The 26,984-nt window shown below is 44.1% G+C and overlaps 1 protein-coding gene across 3 annotated transcripts in view; it reads left to right on the top strand.

Annotated features, from left to right (window-relative positions):
- The first annotated feature begins 149 nt into the window (after window positions 1-149).
- The window catches only part of LOC127051017 (NACHT, LRR and PYD domains-containing protein 3-like), a 64,391-nt gene continuing 37,556 nt past the window's right edge, over window positions 150-26,984 (top strand). For all 3 annotated transcript variants that reach the window (XM_050952805.1, XM_050952806.1, XM_050952803.1), the window contains exons 1-5: window positions 150-269; window positions 10,816-10,912; window positions 11,471-11,774; window positions 18,447-20,172; window positions 25,738-25,827. In XM_050952805.1, coding sequence (XP_050808762.1) covers window positions 11,492-11,774; window positions 18,447-20,172; window positions 25,738-25,827 — 2,099 coding nt within the window. In that variant the 5' untranslated portion in view covers window positions 150-269; window positions 10,816-10,912; window positions 11,471-11,491. The remainder of the gene's footprint in view (window positions 270-10,815; window positions 10,913-11,470; window positions 11,775-18,446; window positions 20,173-25,737; window positions 25,828-26,984) is intronic.

Genomic DNA, 26,984 nt, shown 5'->3' with positions numbered 1-26,984 from the left:
TAGGCAGTTGTTTCAAGGGTAAGGCTTTTCGCTGCACTGTTTGTTCTGGCGCTGTAGGGAGAAAACAGTCCTGTGTCTTTAAACAGGGAAGGGGAGGAGAAAGGAGGCTAGTTCTGAACTGAGACAGAGGGACAGGAAATAGGCAAGGAAGTCCTGCCGGGGATTACATTTAGGGAGTGGAACTTCTGGAATTTTATCAGCTTGTGGGGATTTGCCCACTCGAGAGGAAGAAAAGCTGATTATCATCCCAACGCAGCCAGTGCTGTAGGGTGAGCTCAGCATGCAAAATATTTCACTTGGCTGAAATCATGTCAGAGCAGGTTTTTTTTTGTCTTATAAAGATCAGCAACCTCTCCTCTTGCGAGAAAGGGGTGGGGGAGGTGCATCTCTGCTGGGGTCTCTAGAGTCCCTCCTGCAGGGGAGCAGAGGAGGTCTCAGGACTGCAGTCTTTCCTAAGTGTCTGAACCACAAAGGAGAGGACTGGTCTGCCATTCCCTCTGCTTTCCTGCTGTCTGCTTTCAGCAGCTGCGTGTGAGGGAGATGGAAACTGAGGAGGAACTTGGGTGGGGCATGAGACAGGAGAGAGAGTGAGTGTGTGTGTGTGTGTGTGACAGAAATGAAGAGTGAGTCCGAGTATAAGGTACGGGCTATAGATCAGAACTGTCCCATGGGGAGGCACACACCCCTCCTGCCCCCTTCCATCATCAGGAACAGATGAGGAAACCACAGGAGCCACTAGCCTGCTGTAGGGCACAGAGTGGCCATGAGGGAGGCTGGGGGCTCTCTCCCTTTGCCAGGTGGAGACCCATTCCCAGTCCTACTTCAGCTGTTTTGAGACATCAGAGACTGGAACTGCTGAGGGCATCCTGTGGCTGTTCTTCCCCCAGGTTGCCCACAGGCTGTAAGAGGAGGAGGGTATCTTGGGCAGAGAAGGCAGATTTGGGAACTGGTGCTGAGGAGGGTGTTGCTAAGGAGGTTGTTTAGGGTGGAAGTAGAAACCAAAGAAGGAGCTAACCAAGGTGCCCTCCTTTTCCCCAATCCCAAATCTGGATTTAAAATGTCCTTTGCTGGAAATTCAGGCAGCTATGAGACAGAGATCCAAAACCCCCACAGGAAAATTACTCTGTGAATTACACAGCATAGATCACATGCCGTGACATCTATGGACACTGTAATATTAACAACTATTGAACAAAGTACACACCAGCCTTAACTTCTGTTTATCCCAGTTTGTTTACACACATTACAGTCAGTGCATGGACTACGTAAGACAGGATTTAAAAACAATTCATGTATATTTCAGCCATTTTGGGGTAGAGACTTTGGTTTATGTCTACGTCTCTGAGGCTCCACTGAAGGAGCTACGTTATGTTATGGCCGGTGACCATGTGTCACTGTTACTTGGGTTGTGTTTCTTGGTGTGCCAATGGGCAGGGCCGGCACTTCCATTAGGTGACCCTAGGTGGTCGCCTAGGGTGCCAGGATTCAGGGGGCAGCATTTTGTGCACTCCCCACAGGGTGTATGGGAGCTTCCGGTTCCGCTCCTGTCGCGCCGCCGAAGAAGGACTTCCTGCCGACGTGCTGCGGAAAACAGCGGCAGGCAATTGAGCAGCTCAGGGTTCTTCTTTGGCGGCGTGATGGGAGCGGAACCAGAAGCTCCCAAGCACCCCATGGGGAGCGCACAAAATGCTGCCCCCCGAATTCTGCCTAGGACGCCAGAAACCCTGGCGCCGCTCCTGCCAATGGGCTGCTGCTCTTGGGGGTGGGGAGTGGATCAAAGGGGGATGTTTTTTGGTTTCATAAATTCATAGACTTTTAAGGCCAGAGGGGACCATTAATCATCTGGTCTGACACCATTTGTTTGATTAAAGCAAATCTTCCAGAGAGGTCTCCAGCCTTGATCTGAAGACTGCAGGAGATGGAGAATCCACCACTTCATTTGGTAGCTTGTTCCAATGGTTAATCACCCTTGCTGTGAGACACTTGTGCCTTATTTCTAACTTGAATGTATCTGGCTTCAGTTTCCAACTGGTTCTTGCCATGATTTTGTCTGCTCTGTTATGCAAGTATTTTCTGTGTGGAGTCAACTTTGGGAGAGAGGGAGCTCTGTGGTCAGCCTGAGAGTTTGCTCTCTGCCGTGGACTTGGATTGAAGTCTGTTCTCTGGGAACTAGGTGTTGGTGCTGGGCTGAGATTCCTGGAAGAAGGGTTTGCCCCACCTTTTGTGTGACCATCTCATGCCAGGACTGGTATGCATGTGAAAATAAAACAAGTTACACTTAAAGTGCATCCAGATTTTGCATCACTGTCTTCTTCTCTATTTTAAACTGACCTGCAAGATCCTGGACATCTGCTACCTTTTAGCAGAGAGATGATGCTGGTATCTGAATTTGGACACTGGTGTCAGAAGTTGGAGCAAGAATAACAACATAAGTCTGGATTATATTTCAAATCCGCACATGAAGAGAAATCATTATGGACCATTACTGATTTAATCAGTTCAGTGACAAGGTTTGGGAGGAGAAATCCAGCCCCCAAATCAAGGTGCAAGGCTGCTGTGCAGCCCTCTGAATCTATGTACTGAGCTAGTCCACAGTCCACTCATAATCGTTGCACAAGGGCTACTCAATCAGCATGTACAAGGTTTAATGTAAGGGGGAATGGGAGGGAACTAAAAACAGAGGGCGGGCTCCCCCTTCTTGGCTGGTGAGCTGATTCTCCTCCTGTTTCAATATACTTTAGCTTCTGTACATCAGAATCTCTCAGAAGTTGGAATGTATATGCCTGCCTGGGATGGGTCTGCTAAACAAGAGACTGATTCCCATCTTCCCCTGCACATCCCCTTCCTCCTGGTTTGCAAGGAAACACCCAGAGGGAACTGCATACAGAGTGTTGCAGCAGAACATAGGGCATTGCTGTGAAGCAGGATGTGATTGTCACACGTGTAGCCGGGACAAGATCTGTGTGAGACGTATGGGGAAGACCAGAGGCTGAGCAAGGAGCTAGGGCAGATAGGTCCCAGTGGGAGATCCTGGCCTGAAAAGCTGCAGGTTTCTATTTGCTTGAATGGAGCCTGGGCTGCTGTGGGGAGGGCTCCCCAGGCACTAGGCCTGAAGAACCCTAAATCTAAAGTGGACTGTCCCAGGGACCCAAACAAGAACTACCATTGCTCACTTTGAACTATTCAAGCCTTTGTAGCTAGGGTATTTGTAGCCTTTCCCTTTCTTGCCAGCCCCGTAAAATACCCCTTCGCTTAGCCATGTGTCTGAGTGGATATCAGGACCCACCGGGGCTAGCACCTACAAGGCCCAGATGCTGAAGTGCCTACTGTTCTTGCCTCCAAGTTGTGGTACACCTGGCACGCAACTGGCCTTCAGTGGGTTGGAGTACCCCAGCGCTTAGCAGTTGTAATAACTACATGCTAGTGTAAACGTAGCCGGCTTTTAGGTGGAAAGTGCTGGAAGGCCAGGGCTATATTTTCTAGCTCCCTGTCTTTAAGGTTTGGAACGATGCTGAGAGGTCAGGAGGACACAGCTGGGATGAGCAGGATGTGGTCACAGTGGCATTTGATGCTTCTTGGAGATGCTCCAGCAGAGGGGCCTGTGAAAGTTCTTCATTTGTTTGCTGGAGCCTGAAAAAAGTTGGATAAAATGCTCCAGTTTGAAACAGCACCTGGTCTGGGAGTGTAACCCATCAATACAAACTTACTGTCCCTGCTACTGCCTCCCACCACAGAGCCCTCTTCATGGTGTGCCTATGTGTGGCTGTGGGAACTCAGCTAGCAGATGCCAGTGCAGGCTTAGCTGGGGCAGAAGGTAACTCTCCTCCTAGGAAAGCTCTTGGTCCTGAGATACGTTGGTGACACGTTGGGGGTATTTCTAATGGGGTTCTGCGGGGATCCATTCTAGGCCTGACGTTCAATATTTTCATCAATGACTTTGGAAGTGAATATAAAATCACTGCTGATCAATCTTTGGCCCATCTGCAAATTTTTAAAGTGGTGAATAATGATGAAGACAAGGCAGTCACACAGAGCGATCTGGGTTACTTGGTAAGCTACGTCCATTGAAGCAAAGGGCATTTTAATACAGCCAAATGCCAGTTCACACATTGTGGATCAAAGAGTGCAGCCATGCCTACAAAATGGGGGTGAAGGTCTGTATCCTGAAAGCAGTGACTCTGAGAAGGGTTTAGGGATCATAGAGAACAGGCAACTCCACTTGAGCTCCCAGGGCAGTGCTGTAGCAAAAAGGGCTAATGTGAGTCTTGGATGTCTGAACAGGGAGATGATTTTAACTCTGTTTGTGGTACTGGTGAGACTGATACTAGAATATTGTGCACAGTTCTGCTGTCCATACTTTTAAGAGGATGTTGAAAATTTGGAGAGGAGTCAGAGGGAGAGCCATAAAAATGATTTGAGGGTTCAGCGTATTTTGCTTAATTGAACAGATCAAGAGGTGACTTGATTATGGTGTTTAAAGTACCTTCATGGAGAGAAAATATCAGGCATTAAAGGACTCTAAACTAGCTCCAGAAAGCATAACAAAAACAAGTGGCTAGAAGTTAAAGCCAGACAAATTTAAAGGAGAAATAAGGCACACATTTCTAACAGGGAAGGCGAGTAACCATTGGAACAAGGTGATAAAGTTCCTTAACAGTAGGCCTCTATGGGCTCGGTTGGGGCCTGGGTCCAGTAGAACTCCCCAGGCTAGGGTTAGGGTTACCAAAGGTAGGGATTCCTTGGATCAGGTTAGGCCTGGGGCTGGTAGGACTCCCCAAGCTAGGGTTCTGGTTGCCATGGGAGGAGGTCCCTGGACTACAGTTAGGAATGCGGCTAGTAGGAATCCCCAGACTAGGGCTAAATTTACTACAGCTAGGGCTGTCTGGAGTAGGGTTCAGGCATCTATGTATAGGCCTCTCCAGGCTAGGTTTATGCTTGTGGTGAGTAGGGCTTCCCAAGCTAGGATTAGGGTGACCAAAAAGTAAGGCTCCCTGGAGTCAGTTTAGGCCTGGTGTTGGTAGGAATCTTGGTCTTAGGGTTAGGATGAACTAGTCTAGGGGTCCTTGGAATCAGCTAACACGTTAGACTGTTAGGGATCCTTGGTCTGGGTTAGGGTTATGAAAGGTAGGGCTCCCTGGGATAGCATTAGGGTAAATAACGGTAGACCTCGCCAGGCTAAATTTGGGCATGGGCCCAGTAGGGCTTTCCAGGCTACTAAGAGTAGGGATCCTTGGGCTAGGATTAGGTCTGGCGCCTGTAGGGCTTCCTGGGCTAGGGTTAGGGCTACTAACAGTAGGCATCTCCACAGTTGGTTTAGGTCTGTGGTCAGTAGGGCTGTCAGTGTTAGGGTTATATGGATTAGGGATTGGGTCCCATAGGGATCCTCTGGATAGGGTAAGATTAAAAAGCACCTGGCTCCCTAGATTATAGTTGGGGTTACTAAGTGGTTCCCCGGGGTAGGATTAGGTTCCTAAAGCTAAAGATCCCTGGGCTACCTTTAGGCCTTTGGCCAATAGGGATCGTCAATCTAGGGTTATGGTTACAAACAGTAGGCCTGTAAGGGTAGGTTAGGGCTGGAATCACCAGTGCTCCCCTGATTAGGGCTACTAAGGGTAGGGCTCTCTGTGCTAAGGTTTGACCTGTGGCTAATAGGTCTCTGCGGACTAGGTTTAGCATTACTAAGGGTTGGGCTCTGGGCTATTGTTAGGCTTAGAAAGAGTAGGTCTCTCTGGACCAGGGCTGATAGGGTTCCCCAGGCTAGAGCTGGGTTACAAGGGATAGGTTTCACTAGACCAGGGTTATTCCTGTGGCTGGTAGAGCTCCTCATGCTAGGGTTAGGCCTCGGTGGATAGCAGGGGGGCTGGGGTTTGGGTTAGAAAGGCTCCCAGAGCCAGACTTGGGCCTGGATCTAGTAGGGCTCTTCAGTTTAGTGTTACCAAGTATAAGGTTCTCTGGGCTAGGATTAGTTCTCAGACTGGTCGGGCTCCCTGAGCTAGGGTCAGGGACACAAAGTGTAGGGCTCCCCACTCTAGGGTTAGGCTTGGAGCCAGTCTGGCTCCCTGAGTTAGGTTTATGGTTGGAAAGGATAGGGCCTCCCAGCTGGGGTTAGGTCTGGGAGCTGTACGGTTTCCCGGGCTAGTGTTAAGGTTATGGGGATAGAGCTCTACGAGCTAACGTTAGGCCTCAGGCTGGTAGAGCATCCCATGATACGGTTAGGCTTATAAAGGGTACGGCTCCCCCAGCTAGGGTTAGGCCAGCATATGAGGTGGCAAAGTGCTTTATCTATCCAATTAGAGATGCCAATGACATGGGTTTGGGGTAAGCCCCTTCCTTCCCTCAGAGACAAGTGCCTAAGTCGGGCTTCAGGGAGGCGCCTAGCTCTGCTTAGAGATCCACAAATGGGAGACAGGCAGTTCAGGCACCTGAGATCTTTCTTGGGGGAGTTAGTTAGGTGCCTGCCTTGCTCTATGTAAAACAGCCGGAGGAGGAAGTCGTGCTAGTGGTGCTGTCTATCTCATAACTTTTAGGATAGTGGTTAGAGCTGAGATATGGGAGACCCAGGTTCCTTTCCACTCTCTTTGTGAGAGGGGGAGTAAAGATTTGAACAGTGTGTCCCATCTGTCAGGAGAACACTCTAAGTACTGAGCTATGGGATATTCTGAGAGGGCTTTCTTTCTCTTTCTCTCTCCTCTTGAAGCTGTTCCACTGAGGATAAATAATGAGTGATTTGACCAGGGGGATTGGGACTGGGAGTCTCCAGTCTCCTAGGTGGGTGCCCTAACCACAGAGCCATCCACAGTTGCTCTCTCTGGCCCAATGACTGTTCCACTGTCGATACATACTTACATAGTCAATAGTGATTTTGGGTGTCCAATTTGAGACATTTGACAAGATCCTAATTTTCAGAAAGTGCTACCCTCTGAAAATCAGGACCCTTTAATGTCTCCCAATTTAGGCTTTCAAAAATCACTGGTTACTTTGAAAATCTTGTCCTCAAAGCCTGAAAAAAAAGGAATATTACAATTACCTTTTACAAAAAAGGAAATTGTATCTAGAAACCCTTCACATCCTGAGTACTGAGTGCAGATTCAGCTGTAGACAGGGCAGAACAGAGTGTCTGAAATCGTACTGTTGTTAAATAATTGACTGTTCTGATGAGAGGATGGTCATGTTTACTCTAATGTGCTTTAAATTGCCTTCCTTTCTTTCAAAGCTTGGTCCTCAATGGAATACATTTCTCTCCCAATATAATCTGATTTTCTCTGGCTAAACATGGCAGCAGTGTCTGCTGTTGTCTGTAAGACCCTGACCTCATTTGTGGCAGAAGCTGGAATTTGTATTGTGAATGAGGCAGTTTATTATAAGAAGAGAAGAGATGGTGTCATGGTTAAGGCAGCTGCATATTGTCCTGGAAAGCTAGATTATATCCCTGCCACTGCCAGAATTTCTTCTTGAGGCCAGCAAGTCATTTTAAATCAAAGTGCTCACAGCTGGCCATAAATTGTGTGTTCGTCATTTTCTGGGTGTCCAGCATGAGGCACCTGGACCAGATTTACAGAAGTGCTCGGCGCTCACAATTACATCTGAAGTCGACTGGAGCTGTACTTTGAATGCATGAAGTGCTGGACAATGCTCTGTACTTTTGAAAAATCAGGCCCTAGGTGTCCCAAGATGAACAACCAAAATTAATGGACACTCCTGACAGTCTAATCTCCCTGTGCTTCAGTTCCCCAGTTGTAAAATGAGGGCAATAATAACCCTTCACCGCACCAGGAAATTGCAAAGATAAATTAATTCATGTCGGTTAATTCCTCAGATACAAAGTTGGGAGCACCATAGAAACATCCAGAAAGAAATTAATTCTGAATGGGGAGTGTTGCATAAGGCCTGAGGTCACACATTGATTCAGGAGGATAAAAAGAAATACTAACTGGCTGCCCATTCACTGAATGAGGCACTGGTACCGTGGAAAGCCTAAAGACTGTATCGTGGTGCACTTGCCCAAGGGGGCAGGATTCAGGTGGCACAGTCAGCCTTTGTTCTGGCATTTCCTAATTTTTGGTTGCTTGAGTCTGCAACCTTAATGTTCTTTAACATAGGTTTTTTTGAGGTAGAAGAGCCATTTCTGAAGGAGATGTCCTGGGGAGTTTGTCTGGACTAATGGCTGCAGTAGGAGACTAAGCTGAGAGAGGGACCATAGCATCCATGTCATTTTTCTCAACAGATGGATGTCTCTAGGGCAACACTTATGATATTCACTCTGTGTGCAGGGCTGATGCAAGCAAATCTAGGGCCCCCTGTGATCCCACTCATTTAGGGACATATATATAGTGGGTGAAAGACCATATTCAAAGAGTAGTTATCGATGGCTTGCTGTCAAACTGGGTGGGTGAATCATAGGAGTCAGTCCTGGGTCCAGTACCAGTTAATATTTTCATTAATGACTTGGATGATGAAGTGCCTTATGAAATCTGTGGATGACACCATGGCTGGGTTGAGAGCACTTTGGAGGACTGGATTAGAGTTCAAAATCACTGTGCCAATTTGGAGAATTCATCTGAAATCAACAAGATGAAATTCAGTAAAGAGAAACACAAAGTACTACACTTAGGAAGGATAAATCAAATGCACGGCTACAAAATGGGAAATGACTGGCTACGTGGTAATGCTGCTGGATTTGGGGGTTACAGTGGAGCACAAATTGCATATCAGTCAACAATGTGATGCAGCTGAGAAAAAGGCTGTTTCTGGGGTGTATTAACAGCAATGTCATATGCAAACCATGAAGGAGGTAACTGTTCTGCTGTACTTGGCACTGGTGAGGCTTCAGATGGAGTCCTGTGAACAGCTGCGGGTGCCACATTTTAGGAAGGATGTGGATAAACCGGAGAGATTCCAGAGGAGAGCTACAAAAATGATAGGTCAGGTTTTCTAAACCTTTTATGAGGAAAGGTTAAAAAAACTCTGCATGTTTCAGACTGGTCTGTGCTGAAAAATTAGGATGACCCAGCTACATTGCGTAGGGGTATGACAAATCCACACCCCTGAGTAATGTAGTTAAGCCGACATAACCTCAGATATAGACCAGCACTAGCTCAACAAAAGAATTCTTCCATCGACCTAGCTGTCCTCTCTCAGGGAGGTGGATTTACTACAGCGACAGGAGACTCCTCTAGTCATTGTAGATAGTGTTTAAACTGAAGCACTGCAGCTGTGCCACTGTATAATTTTAACTGTAGATGTAGTCTTGGTCTTGAGAAAAGAAGGCTAGGGGAAGGGGGGCATCTGATAACAATCTTCAAATTGTTAAGGGCTGTTATAAAGAGGGCAGAGATCAATTGTACTCCCTGTCCACTGAAGGTAGGACAGGTAATAATGGGCTTAATCTGCAGCAAGGGAGATTTAGGTTAGATATTGGGAAAAGCTCTCTAACTGTAAGGGTTGTTAAACTCTGGAATAGCTTCCAGGGGAGGTTGTGGAATCCTTGTCATTGGAGGCTTTGAAGAACAGATCAGACAAATGCTTGCAGGAATGGTCTAGGTTTGTTGGTCTTGCCTCAGTGCAGGGGGCTGGACTAGATGATCTCTCAAGATCCCTTTGCAGCCCTACATTTGTATGATTCTATGATATGGGCCACCTTGTTGCATTCTTCTCAGACCCTGGATCGTTTCCAAGACATGAACAGTCCTTTGGCCAGATCCGCAGCTGGTGTCAATGAGGGTGGGTTCATTGACATCCACAGAGCTGCGCTGACCTGCGTCTACAGAGGATCTGGTCCGTTGTCATAAAACCAGGCAGAAACCACCCTCTGTATTTCCATCTTAAAAGGACTGGAGCTAGCGGATCCTTTGTCACTATTTTTCTCATTTCTCTGCTGAAATGAACGGCTGATATCCCATTTCCACTTTTCCATTGGGACATGGGCTTCAGGGAGCTGCAAACGAATACAACAAACATGAGAAATTCTCAAAATAATAACACAGAGCCTCAAATGGTGCCAGGTATGGGGGTATGAGTCAGCGGGGTGGGGGCTTTGCACCCTCAGTGGAGCTGCTTATTTGATCTTCGAGGGAATAAAGAGGATTGCCCTAGAAAGATAGCGGTGATAAAGAATCTCACAGGGGTTCATCACAGATGCCTCCTCCCTTCCTCCATTTATCAAGCAGCAATTTCCTCCTGAGTCACTGTGAATGTGACTTGAAAAACTGTTTCAGGTTCACTTTTTCAGCTTATGATATTCCTGGCCCATGAAGGTCCACTTCTGCTTCCTTTATTTTTTTCCAACCTTCTCTTTCTCGTGATGTTTTAAAATTAAAAATAGTGGCAATGTTCCACCTCAGAAAAACACAGGTGAGAAGGACTTAAGCCCCCACCATCTGTGGAGATCATTGTTATTTGAATATTGAGCAAATACTCAATCATTCTCTTTTTGTATGTTGTTTCTTTTGATTAGACTTGCTACCTGCTTGGTTAAAGCTACTACATTATTTTCTCCCAACACAGAATATGAAGGAGGTGAAAAGAGATGAACAAGTCCATGGAGTTTGTGGTGTCAATAGATCACCGAAAAAGTTGTGCCAGTTGTTGATGCCAAAGGGGTGTAGCTAAAAGACAAATTTCCAGAAGGAATAAAAACCAAGAAAAGGTTTTATATCTATAAAAAATCACCAGGAAGGTTTAGACCCTTACTTACTGTCCTATGAGGACTGTTCTAGAAATTCAAAAAGCTTTGAAGATTAGCTTTAACTGGAGATGCTTTTGTTTCTCTTTGTTGTGGAAATAAACTTTGAGCAAATTTCCTGTTCTTCTTTCTAGCTGCCCTGTGCATCTGTGGTTGAGCATCAAGAAGATTAAGAGGATCAGCTCTAATTAGGGACGTCAGATGTTGTTTGTAGTAGCTTTCTGGTGAATGGTAAGTAAGTCACTCTCTTGGGATGGGCTAATTTTGATCAGAACTAGTTAGTTTATAGGTTCAGGTTATAGGGCCTGGTCACTGTCAGAAATGACTACAGCTACCTTTTACCTGGTATGCTCTGCTATGCAGAAAACCTCCTGAGGTCATCACAAGCTAGCACTGGGTCTCAGTACATGGAACCTGATTCCCCAGGGCTGTGATGTGCAGTTCCAGAGTGATTGTTTTCTGAAATGTAATTAATTTAGGGCATCCCAACCTTGCATTTTGAAATTCATTTGGGTGATAATTACTATTGTTGTTATTATAGCACCTTTCATCCTAAAACCTCAACAGGCTTTACCAATGCTGGCTAAGCTGCACAACAGCCCTGTGAGTTAGAGGACTATGATTATCCCTGTTCTACAGATGGAGAGACTGAGGCACAGAGAGACCAAGTCCAGTGAGTCATTTATGAGGAAAAGCACCCAGGAGTTATGATCTACTCTGGCCACTGGATTGCACTTGTTTTCTCTACTGTATTACTTATTAATAAATGGACTTTTCATTATATTTTAGTTCATTTCCTGATATCCAGTGATGGGAAACCAAAGCAGCAGAATCAGTGACCTGCTTGTACATGCCCTCAACAACCTTACTCAGGGAGACTTCAAAAGATTTAAAGACAAACTATCATACTCTGCCCTTAAGGGGAGAGGTAACATCCCTCGAGATTGTCTGGACAATGCCAACAGGATAGATACTAAGAACCTCCTGATGAAATTCTATGGTGGAGAGGCTGCAGTAGATGTAACCATAGATGTTTTCACTCAGATCAATCTCCGAGATTCTGCTGCTAAACTCAGAGAAGGAAAAGAGAAAGGTAAGAAATCTATAGTCACTTTAAAACCTGGAAGTCTCCTCCTGGAATATGCCCCAGACCAGCAGCAATAGGAGCAGAAGGAGAAACAACAAGCTGATGGCACAAATGCCAAATTCTAAATCTCGGCAGGAAGCCAGGGGACACTAAGCATGGATGCCAGTGGTGAGCCAGATGCTCTGACCTACTCCACTCCCTTTTCAACACAGAGCTGTCATGAAGGGAGCAGACATGGCCTGTATCTCTCCATCTGAGGATACCTTCAGTGTGGGGGACTTCCCAGTGGGTGGACAGCCAATATAGTGGTGCAGAGGGAGTGTCATGGGCGGAAGGTGGTGAGGAGGAGGAGTAACTAGAGTGTGTCCCCAGCTGCGAGACTGTTCCTGGGGGGCCACTGGCAGTTGGTGTAAATTAGAACAGCCCTCAGGCTTCTCTGTTTGAGGATCTGTCACTGGAAAATGATCCTGGTCTACTATATTATCACCAAACAGCTGATGGGCCCCATGGGACCTTTCTGGGGTTCCAGGCACAAACTTTATCTCCAAGGCTATTTTTCATTAAAGAAACAAATTCAGTGCAATACAAACATCCAAGGAGCCAGCAAACCTGGAGAGCTGCAGTTCCAAAGGCTCCAGGCTGCTTTGCAGTGTCTCACAGAAGGGTAATAGCCAGTGCCAGTGGGGAGCCACTCTATAGTGGAGCAGTGTTAAAATCCATGTGCTCAGTGAGGGAGCTAAACTCAACCCTGTTACAGTCATTCCTGTTCCACTTCCCTGCATCCTGTGGTGCCAGTGGAGCTCAGCTGGGTTGGTTCTGCCCGGGGTCCCTGGAATGGAAGCTCCGGGGCTGGCAGTGGGGCTCTCCCTGGAGGCCTTTGGAATTCACTGCCCTGGACAGTCCCCCGGGGGAGAATTTAGCAGCCTCCAGAGCACAATGCAGGGAGCATTTTGTTGGTTTTGTCTGTGAGCTCTGTCAGGCAGGATTTGTCTTTTTTTTATGTGTGCACACAGAACCTAGTACAATGGGGCCCTGATCACCGATTGGGGCTCTAGATCCTACCAGAACATAGTAATTAATATACTATAGGTTTTAGTTTACTTTTAACCAGCATCTGCTAATAACTAAGTTCGGGGAATAAAATATCCTCTTCCCACCACACAAGAGATAACATAAATTGTTTTCAAACTTATTTTTGTAAAATAACATCTGATTGGGCAATGAGCATTATATGAGTAATTGAATATAGTAAATACTCTATTACCCTCCAAACCAGTAGTTCCATCTTAATAGTAATGGTCCCAAATAAAAATCCCTCTGCTGCCCTCTGTGTCTGTCTTAGTTCCCTAGGTTCGGAAAAGCTCTCGTGAGCATCTAGTCCAGCTCCTGTGCTAGGGCAGAATTGACATGGGCCTTTTAATTGTTCAGCCTAATCTGTTTAGAAACATGACTGCTTGGAAGGAGACTCGCTCTCTTTAGAAATGCACCTGAATGCCTCTGCCCCAATTTACGTTGTTCTGTTTTCCTGATGATGTAGTCTGTTCATTATGCAGAGTGCAGGCCAATCCTGAGCAGAATCAGGCAGAGAGAGGTCACACAAACACAACCCCTCTTGCTGTATTCCACAAACAGAACTTCATAAAGTGGCTGATAACTACATGGGAAATTACCTAAGTACATCGGGTTCTGGCTTTTTCATTTGTATTCTTTGCTGGAACAAATACCTTTCCAGATCATACTTTTAGCACCGGGTTTCCTTATTATTTTCTAGTCTAGGGAATATCATGAATTCAGCAGTAAGGCTACCTACTGCCAAAGGCAACAGATTTCAATGGTGACTGTGGTAATAACACTAGAGGTGAAGATCATTCCCTAGGGTTTAATGGGCAGCAGCCAGCATCAGTCCCCAGGACATTGCTGCTGAAATACTTTAAGACAAAACAAGACAAATGCACACAAAGGGGGGAGAAAAGTGTAGCAAAGGGAAAATGCAGTCCCTGTCTCTGGTGCTGACTTTCACTTCCAGCATCACTGCTGGAGACTCACAGGCTCAGCACATGATCTGATCAGTCACTCTAAGACCCGGAAATTTTTTACCAGGGTCAGGATGTTTAAGGCATTGCCTTTATTTCCCCCTGTGGTTTGGACTCACAGCAATGTTCTAAAAGATGGAGTCATCTTGGCTGGCGAAGCCAGGAACTTACTAGACAGTAGGTGTCAAGGTTCCTTCCCCACTCTGAACTTTAGGGTACAGATGTGGGGACCTGCATGGACACTTCTAAGCTTAATTACTAGCTTAGATCTGGTATCGCTGCCACCCCCCCCCAAGTACCACCTTTTTCCCTGGGTAGTTTTGAGGGACTTCACCAATTCCCTGGTGAACACAGATCCAAACCCCTTGGATCTTAAAACAGGGAGAAATTAACCATCCCCCCTCCTTTTTCCCACCAACTCCTGGTGGATCCAGATCCCCCCCTTTGGATCTAAAAACAAGGAAAAAAATCAATCAAGTATTAAGAAAAAGGCTTTTTTTTTTTTAATTAAATAAAAGAAAGGTAAAAGAAAATCCTCTGGGAGTGATTAGCATACCAGCTACTCTTACAGACAACAGATTCCAAACACAGAGGATGTTCCCCTGGGCAAAACTTAGTTACGCAAAAAAATACCCAAATACCCAATTTTGATAATTCCCTTAATGATACCAAGACAAGTTACAAAGAAAATAAACATAAACCTAAGAGGCTGGTTCCTTGATCTTTTTCACTCTGACTGAAACTGAAACTCTAAACAAGGGAAAACTTCCCTGCTTCCTTTTGAAACATCTTGTTCCCCCATTGGTTCCTCTGGTCAGGTGTCAGCTAGGCTAGGTGAACTTCTTAACCCTTTACAGGTAAAAGAGGCATTAACCCTTAACTCTCTGTTTATGACACGCCCCCTAAATCTCAGAAAGTGTTGAACCACACTGGCAGTGATTTCTTCCTAGAACCAGAAGCGGCGCCAGGGTTTTTGGCGCCCTAGGCGGGGGTCCTTCCGCGCCCCCAGTCGTTGGCGGCAATTCTGCAGTGGGGGGGTCCTTCTACGCTCTCGGTCTTCGGGACACTTCAGCGGCGGGTCCCAGAGTGATTGAAGACCTGCCGCAGAATTGCCGCTGAAGACCCAAAGCGCGGAAGGACCCCCCGCCGCTGAATTGCCGAGGATGGCAAAATGCTTTCCCCCCAAATCCTGGTGCCCTAGGTGACCACCTAGGTTGCCTAAATGGAAGCGCCAGCCCTGCCTAGAACTTTAGAATAAACAGATTAATAAAACACATGCACCTTTACATATACTACTAATTATGTAAAACTACAAGATTTTTCACATTTTAAGGACAATTTAACCATTCAACTCTGGGAAACTTTCATGGGAGAGTGCATCAGCTACTTTGTTAGAACTCCTGAAATTTGTTGAATTTCAAAATCAAAATTTTGGAGAGCTGAACTCCATCGAAGAAGTTTTTTGTTGTTTCCCTTGGCAGTATGAAGCCACTTTAGTGCAGCATGGTCGGTTTGTAACTGGAAACGCTGTTCCCAAATGTATGGGCTTAGCTTTTCTAGGGCGTACACAATGGCGTAGCATTCTTTTTCACTGATTGACCAGTGGCTTTCCCTCTCAGACAGTTTCTTGCTGAGAAACACGACAGGATGGAATTTTTGATCTGGTCCTTTCTGCATTAAAACTGCTCCTACACCACGCTCAGATGCATTTGTGGTTACTAGGAATGGTTTGTCAAAGTCTGGGGCCCTTAGCACAGGGTCAGACATGAGTGTCTCTTTAAGCTGGTTAAAGGCCTTTTGACACTCATCAGTCCACTTAACTGCATTTGGCTGTGTCTTTCTGGTCAGGTCTGTTAGTGGGGCAGTGATTTGGCTGTAGTGTGGTACAAATCGCCTGTAATATCTGGCCAAGCCTAAGAAGGATTGGACCTGTTTCTTTCAATTTGGGACAGGCCACTTTGGGATAGCATCCACCTTGGCCTGTAGGGGATTTATCGTTCCTTGACCCACCTGGTGTCCAAGGTAAGACACTCTGTTTTGGCCTATTTGACACTTTTTAGCCTTAACAGTTAATCCTGCCTGCCTGATGCGCTTGAAGACTTTTTTCAGGTGGTTCAGGTGTTCTGCCCATGAATCAGAAAAAATGGCCATATCATCGAGGTAGGCAACTGCATATTCTCCCAGTCCTGCTAGGAGACCATTTACAAGTCTTTGGAAGGCGGTGGGTGCATTTCGCAGCCCAAAGGGAAGCACATTAAATTCATACACCCCTGCATGGGTGATGAACGCTGACCTTTTCTTGGCGGGTTCATCTAGCGGTACTTGCCAGTACCCCTTGGTTAAGTATAATGTAGAGATGAACTGGGCACATCCCCATTTCTCCAATAGCTCATCGGTGCATTGCATTGGATAGTTGTTGGGATGAGTTACAGCATTTAGCTTACAGTAGTCTATGCAAAAGCGTATTTCCCCATCTGGTTTGGGTTCCAGAACCACTGGAGATGCCCATGTACTGTTAGAGAGGCGGATTATACCCATCTGTAGCATGCTCTGGATCTCCCATTCTATAGCAGTTTGGGCATGAGGAGACACTCGGTAGGGTGGCGTTCTAAATGGGTGAGCATTACCTGTGTCAATGGAGTGGTATGCCTGTTCGGTCCATCCTGGGGTGGCTAGAACATTGGTGCAAAGCTAGTGCACAGCTCCTTGATCTGCTGTCACTGCAGACGTCCAAGGGTCGCGGAGAGGTTAACCTCTTCCACGCCACCGTCACTTTTTCCTTTGTAGTAGACACCTTCAGGCCACTCAGCGTCATCTCCTCCCTGGGCTGTAAATTGACAAACCTTTAATTCTCTGGAATAAAAGAGCTTTAGAGAATTAACATGGTACACTTTAGGTTTTAGGATTGAGGTTGGGAATGCTATGAGATAGTTAACAGCTCCCAGGCGCTCTTGGACCGTGAATGGCCCTTCCCATGATGCTTCCATCTTATGGGCCTGTAGCGCCTTCAAGACCATAACCTGGTACCCTACTTTGAAGGAACGCTCTCTGGTATGTTTATCATACCAGGCCTTTTGCTCTTCCTGAGCATCCTTTAGGTTTTCTTTAGCAAGGCCTAAAGAGTGTCAGAGGGTGTTTTGTAGGTTGCTTACAAAGTCTAGAATGTTAGTTCCTGGAGAAGGCGTAAACCCCTCCCATTGCTGCTTCACCAACTGTAATGGCCCCTTAACCTCATGGCCATACACAAGTTAGAATGGTGAAAACCCTAAACTGGGATGTGGTACAGCCCTGTAGGCAAAAAGCAACTGTTGCAACACTAGGTCCCAATCATTGGAGTATTCATTTACGAATTTACGTATCATGGCCCCCAAAGTTCCATTAAACCTCTCCACCAGGCCATCAGTTTGAAGGTGGTAAGGGATGGCAACCAAGTGATTCACCCCATGAGCTTCCCACAGATTTTTCATGGTCCTTGCCAGGAAATTAGTTCCCGAATCTGTAAGGATGTCGGAGGGCCAATCTACCCTGGCAAAAATGTCTGCTAAGGCCTAGCACACAGTTTTAGCCCTGGTGTTGCTTTGAGCTACTGCTTCCGGCCATTGGGTAGCAAAATCCATGAAAGTCAGTATGTACTGCTTTCCTCTGGGGGTCTCATTTGGGTCCCTCTCTCTGGCTCAGTCTGGTCAGGATGGCTTTCAGGCCCAGGATGATGAAGCTCCAATGGTGTCATGGTGGTTCACTGCAAATGACAAGGATGGCAGCCATAATGGAAAGATCAATATGTCCCACTGGCCTGTTTAGTGACAGCCCTCTGACCCAAGATAAAGATGCTCAAAACGGGGAGCAACCTAATGCCAGCAAAATCAGCTGACCACAATTCCATTTGGCCATTTCAGTTATAAATACTTCCTCCAATGTCTAGAGTCTCTGTTATGCCAACCTGTCCTTTACCAGGAGCTTTTCAGCACCAGCCTTCTGGACCGTAAACACTCCAGTTGTACCAACGATTCTATTTTCAGCTGGCTTACTTTTATAAACAATTCTATATAATGGGCTGAGTGGGACTCTTGTTACCTCTGGCAACTTCTAATACAGATGTGGGCACAACATCTCTTTGGGTCAGCACTGAGCCAATGCACCAGCCTGGTGCCAGAGGATGTTCTGCTGCTAGGGACACCATCTCCTAAGCAAAGAAGATAACTGGAGACATCCAATTGTGGTAAATAAAGACATAATGACATCTTTATTCAAACTCAAGTGCCTTGGGCAATTTCTAGTTTATAAAGTTACGTTTTCTCCACCTAAATTTCCAGCACTGTTTCACTTGCACTTTGTACATTAACTTGTTGTATAGTGTTGCTATGCACTGATAAACAGTTGCCAGGTTTCTCCCAAGAAGTGGCTGCATTACAGTGGGAGGTAAAGTGATCACCACAGTCCTTTCTCACACAAATCATTTCAGTGGGGCAATTTTATCGGAGTTAAAGCTGCAGAATCAGGCCCATAGTTAACTGATTTCTAGATTCTTTGAGGATAGGTGCAATATCAGTTTCAGGTACCATTATTATTTGTTTTGTTGTAACTGATCAAGTCTTTTCTCTGAGCTTCTGGTTCAATATTTCTAATGCATCATGTACTGATTTAGGTTACAGGAAGAAGTATAAAGAAGATGTTAAAAACAAGTATGAAGTCATACAAAACATGACAAGCCTTACTACTGACAATGTGATTCTAAACAGAAGATATCCGAAGCTGATTATTCTAGATGACCCTCTTCATGCAAAGGAGAGAGAACATGAAATAATGGCCATGAGTAGGAGAGACAAAGAAATCAAGACTAAACCAGCTTGGTCTGTAGTTACGATAGACACCCTATTTACATGTGATAAACAAGGACAAACACCACAAATTGTTGTGCTGCTGGGAGCTGCAGGAATTGGGAAAACAATGACAACAAGAAAGATCATGTGCGATTGGGCAGCTGGAGAACTCTATAAGAAAAAATTTGATTATGTTTTCTACATAAACTGCAGAGAAACAAACCTTACTGAGCAGGGAAGTGTGGTTGACATGATTTTAAAAAATTGGCCTAATACAAATGCACCAGTTAATGAGATTTTGATGAAGCCAGAAAAACTCTTATTCATAATTGATGGTTTTGATGAACTGAGATTCTCTTTTGATCAGACAGAAAATCTGTGCTCTGATCCCTGGGAGAAGAAGCCAATGGAAATCATACTGAGCAGTTTATTCAGGAAAATGATTCTTCCCCAATCCTACTTGCTGATCACCTCAAGACCGACTGCTCTGGAGAAACTCTTGCAGTGTTTGGAATGTTCACATTATGCAGAGATCCTGGGCTTTTCTGAAGCTGACAGGAAAGAATATTTCCACAAGTTCTTTGGAAACAAGAAACAAGCAAGACAAGCGTTACAATTTGTGAAAGCAAATGACATTCTCTTCACTATGTGCTTTATTCCCATCATGTGTTGGATCATCTGCACTGTTGTGAAACAACAGCTTGAAAAAGGTGAGGATCTTGCACAAACTTCAAAGTCAGTCACTGGAGTGTACATGCTCTACATTTCCAGTTTAGTTAAGCCCCTCAGCAGCAATTCGAAGCAACACATGCAAGCTAACCTGAGGGGACTTTGTTCTTTAGCGGCTTATGGCATCTGGAAACGGAAGATACTGTTTGAGGAAGCAGAACTCAAGAAATTTGGCTTAAATCAAGCTGACTCTTTTCCCCTGTCTTTGAATAAGAACATTTTTCAAAAAGACATTGACTGTGTGAATGCCTACAGCTTCATTCACTTAAGCTTTCAGGAGTTTTTTGCAGCTTTGTTTTATGTGCTGGAGGAAGATGAAGAAACAATGGAAGATTCAGAGACTCCCAAGAAAGATATGAAAACATTATTAGAAAACTATGGAAACTCTAGAAATTACTTAATGTTAACAGTGCGATTCCTGTTTGGTCTCTTAAATGAAGAAATAATGCAAATCATGGAGGAAAAATTTTCCTGTAAAATTTCACCAAAAATTAAGCCAGATTTGCTGAAGTGGGTTCAAACAAACCAACAAAAATATTTACCTTTGTCCAATGTGTATCAGGAGACATGTCGTATTTATAACCTTGAGGAGTTTCACTGCATGTTTGAGATGTATGAAGAAAACTTTGTGAAAAGTGCATTGGATCATGTCGTTGCACTAACGTTAGATTCAAATAAACTTACCCAAATGGATCAAATGGCTTTTTCATTCTGTGTAAAAAACTGTCATAGACTGCAGTCACTTTGCATATCTTACTGTACATTTGCTTTTGGAGACCATGGGGAAGATGTGCTTCCAAGACGACAGAAGTGGCTATATCAGTAAGTATCTCCTGAGTTCAGAAATCTGTAGTTTAATTAACAGATGAAACATTATTTTTCTTGCGTCTTGATAACTTTGCAAAGTCCATCATTGTGGCGCAACAACACTACAAAGAAACAGGGAATGTCCATGCTCCTAGTGTAAAACTATGTTCTCCTCAATAAGGCATAAAAAATAAGTCATGATCTTTTTCAGATTCTCTTTATCCAAACTCATCTGTCCTTCCTGTTCTAAATTTCACTAAACACTGAATTTCAAGGACAGGCGTTTCTGCGTATACTCAGTGAATGTCTGAGAAAGAACGTCAAGTATCAGAGGGGTAGCCGTATTAGTCTGGATTCTTTGCTGTTAGTCTATAAGGTGCCACAGGATTCTTTGCTGTTAGTCTATAAGGTGCCACAAGATTCTTTGCTGAGAAAGAACGATCACCTTGCAGAACAGAACTCCCATAAACCCCTGCCTTTACACACAGTAGCTGGGTAGAACTAGTTTCTGATTTCCAGGTTGATGGTGGAAATTGCTCTTTCGTAGTTTGGGTGCTGTCCTCAGAGTTCTCAGTGCCCAGGAGCTGTTGGGACCAAATGACAGTGAGTTGCTCTGTCCTTGTCTGTCGTTTTAGAGTGGTGTTCTCAGACTACTACAGTTGATTTGAGCAGTACCCTCATTGGCACTGCGTGCTGTAGGCATTCATCTCTGCTTTAAATCTAGTTGAACCACTTCAAGCAAAACTACAAGCTTTCAATATTGCTATGAAATGGCCAAAGTGCAGAACAGCCCATAGTCAGTCTGTGCAGCACCTCAGCATACAACAGTCTGAGAACGGACCCCCAAGACTGTGAAGAAAATGTCCTATGCTACTAAGAGGTTATCTATTCTATACCAATGAAGCTGTATTGGTAGAGTTCATCACTATAACACTGCCGGTGTAGAATCATAGATACAGAGAGCTGGAAGGGATCTTTAGGGGTCATCTAGTCCCTGTGCTGAGGCAGGACCAAATAAACCTAGGACCATCCCTGACAGGTGTTTGTCCAACCTCTCCTTGGAAACTTCCAGGATCTGTCACCCATTTCTGCACAATCAGTACAACATCATGCTTTTTTTCTCTTTTTTTAACTGAAAGTGCCACCAAATACCCAGTAGCCTAGGGGAAAGTGCACTGAGATAGCAGCTAAGAGCACAGGAGTCCTAATCTCCATCTTCTACTGGCTGCTCTAACAAAGGCCCTTAGGGGAGGTGAACTATCACTCGTCCATTTCACAGCTAAGATAACTGACGTTGGACAAGGCCAAAGCTGGCAGAGCTGGGCGTGGAACCCAGTAAGATGACAGACACTCATCTGCTTTGCAGGTGAAATGGGCCAAAATCTCTCCTTGTGTAATGCATGTCCACACAGCATAGATGTTTGTGCTCTCCAGAGACTATGACACATAGAAGTTTGAATCGGTTAGTGCCTCTGTGATAACAGTAGTGATACTTTAGGTCAAGGGTAGTTAATTATTTTTTGTCAATGTCCAAATTTCCCGGTCTAGGTCCAGACTCCAGAGAAAATAATAAAAAGTATAATGATAATATATAAATAAAAAGATTTTCAGAAAGCCTTTGACAAGGTCCCTCATCAAAGGCTCTTAAGCAAAGTAAGCTGTCAGGGGATAAGAGGGAAGGTCCTCTCATGGATTGGCAACTGATTAAAAGATAGGAAACAAAGGGTAGGAATGAATAGTCAGTTTTCAGAATAGAAAGAGGTAAATAGTGGTGTCCCCCAGGGGTGTGTACTGGGACCAGTCTTGGTCAACATATTCATAAATGACCTGGAAAAGAGGGTAAAGAGTGAGGTGCCAAAATTTTGCAGATGATACAAAACTACTCATGATAGTTAAGTCCCAGGCAGACTGTGAAGAACTACAAAAGGATCTCTCAAAACTAGGTGACTGGACAACAAAATGACAGATGAAATTCAATGTTGATAAATGCAAAGTAATGCACATTGGAAAACATAATCCCAATGATACATATAAAATGATGGGGTATAAATTAGCTGTTACCACTTAAGAAAGAGATCTTGGAGTCATTGTAGATAGTTCTCTGAAAATATCTACTCAATGTGCAAGGGCAGTCAAAAAAGCGAACAGAATGTTGGGAATCATTAAGAAAGGGATAGATAATAAGACAGAAGATATCATATTGCCTCTGTATAAGTCCTTGGTATGCCCACATCTTGAATACTATATGCAGATGTGGTTGCCCAATCTCAAAAAAGATGTATTGGAATTGGAAAAGGTTCAGAAAAGGGCAACAAAACATGATTAGGGATATAGAGTGTCTTCTGTATGAGGAGAGATTAATAAGACTGGGACTTTTCAGCTTGGAAAAGAGATTACTAAGTGGGGATATGATTGGGGTCTATAAAATCATGAATAGTGTGGAGAAGGTGAATAGGGAAGTGCTGTTTACTCCTTCTCATAACACAAGAACTAGGGGTCACCAAATGAAATTAATAGGCAGCAGGTTTAAAACAAACAAAAGGAAGTATTTTTTTTCACACAACGCGCAGTCAACCTGTGGAACTCCTTGCTAGAGGATGTTGTGAAGGCCAAGACTATAACAAGGTTCAAATAAGAACTAGATAAGTTCATGGAGGATAGATCCATCAATGGCTATTAGCCAGGATGGGCAGGGATGGTGTTCCTAGCCTTTGTTTGCCAGAAGCTGGGAATGGGTGACAGGAAATGAATTACTCGACGATGACCTGTTCTGTTCATTCCCTCTGGGGCACCTGGCATTAGTGACTGTCGGAAGACAGGATCTTGGGCCAGATGGACCTTTGGTCTAACCCAGTATGGCCATTCTTATGTTCTTATATTCAAAAGCATCTGGCCGTCCAGATTTGGCAGGCAGTCTGGCTATTGACTACCACTGCTTTAGGTCAAGTGGTACAAGCTCATGTTTTCAGAGAGAAATTACAGGTTTGCTCCCAGCAGACACCCAAAAAACAGGTGTTGTTGTACTTATATTTGCTGTACCTAAGTAGACTATAGTAGACCCAGACCCAGGAACAGAACCCAGTCTAACAACCCTGCCCTGCAGTGTTCTAGTGCTAATTCACACTTGGCTGCCGAGCTCTCTCTAACCATTCCTCATAGATAGGCTTGGCAGAATTTAATTTTTATCTTTGTATAGTTTTGATGGATAATATCAATGTTTATTTGTAAGCTTTTAAAATGTTCATCAGTTTAACTTTTCAGAGTTGCACAAATTATGTGTTTTAAGCATATATATATATATATATTTTTAGATTTTGATCAATTTAAATGTTCAGAGTTATGGGAGTTATGAGAAGGGAGTTAGACAATAATTATTTAATGACAATAGATGGTGAGATTCAAAAAGTTAAACCTGTCTAACCGTTGAAGCACAAATTGTTAAAATCACATATCAAAATCTACAGAGTAAATATCTTTAAATCAAACTCTGCAGCATTTTTCTTATTTGCATTTCTGTAAATTTCTATTATTATTGATGGAAATATTTTTCATCGGTTTGTGTGCATATGGTGAAATCAGTGTTGTTGTAGCAGTGTTGGTTCCAGGATATGAGAAAGACAAGGTGGGTGAGGTAATATGTTTTATTAGACCAACTTCTGTTGATGGAAGGGACAAGCTTTGACCTTCACGCAGCACCTCACATCTGGGGAAGGTAGCCAGAGTATTATAGCTGAAATACAAGCGGGGACAGATTGTCAAGCATAAGGGGTTCACATATGTTATAAGAGACACTTCAAATGAAATGGGCAATTAACAGCCCTGACGTCGTAGGACGGAGGTGGGTTAATAGGAGTAGAGTGTGTTACAAATTATTTTAATGACCGATATAACGAGGGTGAAATTGATGTTTACTGACATTTACTGTTAAAAATCTAATCCTTCTATAAGCCTACCCATAGGAGTTAATGGTATTTCTTCCCCAAGAGTTTTTTTCCCTAGAACTGAGGTGGTAGAGGTCTGGGCTGTGAATCTTAAGGTTCTAATCGAGTGATACCCCATATGGGAGAAAAATGTAAGTTAGTGTTAGGATCCTGGATTAATTGTTGAAATGATTTTTCTGTTGCAAAATATGATATTTGGAGCTGAATTTGGGATGTTGTTTATAATTATTTGCTGTATCTTAAGTGTATTTTGGTTAACAGGTGTTGTCCCTTAGAGAACAGGGTGGGGCATTTTGTAGGGTTTGTCTGAAGGACACTGAGAGCAGCATGTAGAAGATGTTGCTGGTGTATGCAGAAAGTGGGAGTCTCTGCCTTGCCAGCACCAGAAAGGTCATAGGTTGATTTAATAAAAATTTCTTTCCAGAAAACAAGCTTAGATCTATTGATGCAAAGTGCCATATGAGAGCTAGGTACTGTTTTATTGAAAGGGAAATAGACCTGAGGAGAAGGGAGAGCTTGAGGAGACAGGTGAGGGAAGGAGTGAGAATGGCACAAAGATGCTGGAGCAAATAGAGGAATAGAAGGAGGAGAGCAGAGCCAATGACTGTGCCACCCAAAATATCAAATCTGTATCATGTTTCAGAAAGACCTGCTTATTAGAGCTAGGCTAATGATTAATAATTGTCTCTTTTCCCCCCACAGATTGTTTGAACAATATACGTGTTAAAATGTATTAGTTCAAAATTATTCATTTTGACTGGACCCACGGGTCATCTCACAGGTTTCTGTTCTGTTAATGGATGAGCATAAACATTAGAACCAGAATTCCAATATGAAGCTCAGGATTACAAATTCTGATTCTTCTTCCATGCAAACATTTTGTAACATTCATGGTTTCAGCTGCATTCCCATCTGTAAACTTGTTTGCTAGAATATTTGTAGAACATGAACAGTAAAGCTGTATGAACACAATAGAAATAAATTTACTTTAAAGTTCAACAGAATATTCTTTAATTTTTGCACTGTTTCCCCTGAACTATTTCTTAGGGAGATGCTGCCTTAAAATTAACTTGCCCTATTGTACTCTTTGGGGTCAGGAACTAATAAACCACCATTTCTAGTTACTTATAGGGATGCAAATTCACAAAGTGTAACACCAGTTACCCAATACCGAGTGATAGCCAACATACGTAAAATTATAAACAAATACTCGGATTATTGACTTTTATTTTTATGGGTAAATTAACACTCCTGGGTAAATAAAATAGGAATGAACGTGTTTATCTCCAGAAATGATGCAACAATTACTGCCCAACATGAAAACATGTAAACATTGGTGACACTCCCATTCGTCGGAGTCCTTAGAATTTCATTTAACTGCTCAAAGGACCAGCATCACAGAAGTCCAAAAAATGAATGGATTACGCTTAGTAGAACCTGTTCTATTTGACTGTATCTAAAGTACATCGTAGTGTGCTATACATACATTGTTTGGGGGTATTTTCAGTGAACTGAAACTGTAGAGTAACTCATACATGGTGTATGATCACGCCATACAAAGGGCATCAGAGAACAAAGAAATAGAATTAAAGTCTGTCCCGAGATGACAACATGGAACAGTTCTAGTCTCTCTTTTTAGGATACAGCACTGGAATGAGCCGAAGCATTCGCCTATTTATCTGCTCTGTCAAGTTTTGAAGGATCCAAACTGTAAATTAAAGAAACTAGAGTAAGTAGCTGTATTTTTCTCCATTTAATTATCCCATTATTATTGATGTTATCACGGAAATTCTACATCAGTGCAGCACTCTTTGCCGGGGCAGGTGTAATGACCATCTATAACTGTCTAGCTGCTAAGGAATCTGTTTAAATTTCCCTTCAGTTTCCATGGCGTTGCTTTAGTTTCAGCGTCGCAGTTTAATGACATTTAACCCAGCTGCCAACTAACAGGGGTGCAGGAGAGACTGAGATAAGCCGTGTGTCCAGGGGAAATTACTTGACGTCAGAGAAGACTCAAAAGGTGAGAAAGATGATTTGAGGTATTTTAATCTTAGGTATTTCTAAAGTGCTTGTTATCAGGGTATCTAATCCCTGTCCATGTCTATATATTTAATATTCATGTATCCCCATCTGATCTAACTTCTCCCTGATTCAAATGTGGGGTGTTTTGGAGGGGTAGGATTTTCATCTCCTTTTCTATCTCTGTCCCCTCCCAACCCCATCTTTTTTTTTTTCTGTTTCTTTCTTTTTCTTCATTTTACTCTCTCATCTCTCACCATCTCACACCGACTCTGGTGGTGTTACTAGGAAACAGACCATCTTGCATTTTGCTCGGGACATGGCTAGGCCAAGGCTCAGTCTGATCCCCTCTGACAAGGGGTTCTAGTTGTGGAAAACACTCTGCTCCTACACCCAAGAGTCTGAACCTGGGCTCCTCCAGCTGGATTGTCTCTGTGGTGCACAGCTGTTTCACAGAGTGATAAGGGGATAAGCAGTCTCTGAGACTGTCTATGCTAGAGAATAGCATCAGTGCATCTTCCTAACACACCTGTAACACTGCACATCCACACGCATGCATGCTTACAACAGTGCACAATGGATGACATCACCTTTTATGTTTAACCTTGCTCAAAGCCAATGCAATGGCATCATGGCCACTACCATGTCCCTCTGCACTGTATCAGCACAAGGACTGGCAAAGCAGCTGCAGTGGGACAATGAGTCTCCTCCCACTGCAGTTCCACACTGCTGCTGCCCATCCGTTTGTGACAGCTTTGACAGCTCGGCGTTATTGAGCTCAACATAGGAGTGTTTGGGTAAAATTCAATAGCCAGTGCACACAGCAGGTCAGACCAAATGATCTAATGGTCCCTTCTGGCCTTACAC

Source organism: Gopherus flavomarginatus, chromosome 5, assembly GCF_025201925.1.
Source record: "Gopherus flavomarginatus isolate rGopFla2 chromosome 5, rGopFla2.mat.asm, whole genome shotgun sequence".
In the NCBI taxonomy this organism is placed as follows: Eukaryota; Metazoa; Chordata; order Testudines; family Testudinidae; genus Gopherus; species Gopherus flavomarginatus.
The sequence above is the reverse complement of the archived record's forward strand: the minus strand, read 5'-3'. Positions and strand labels throughout refer to the sequence as shown.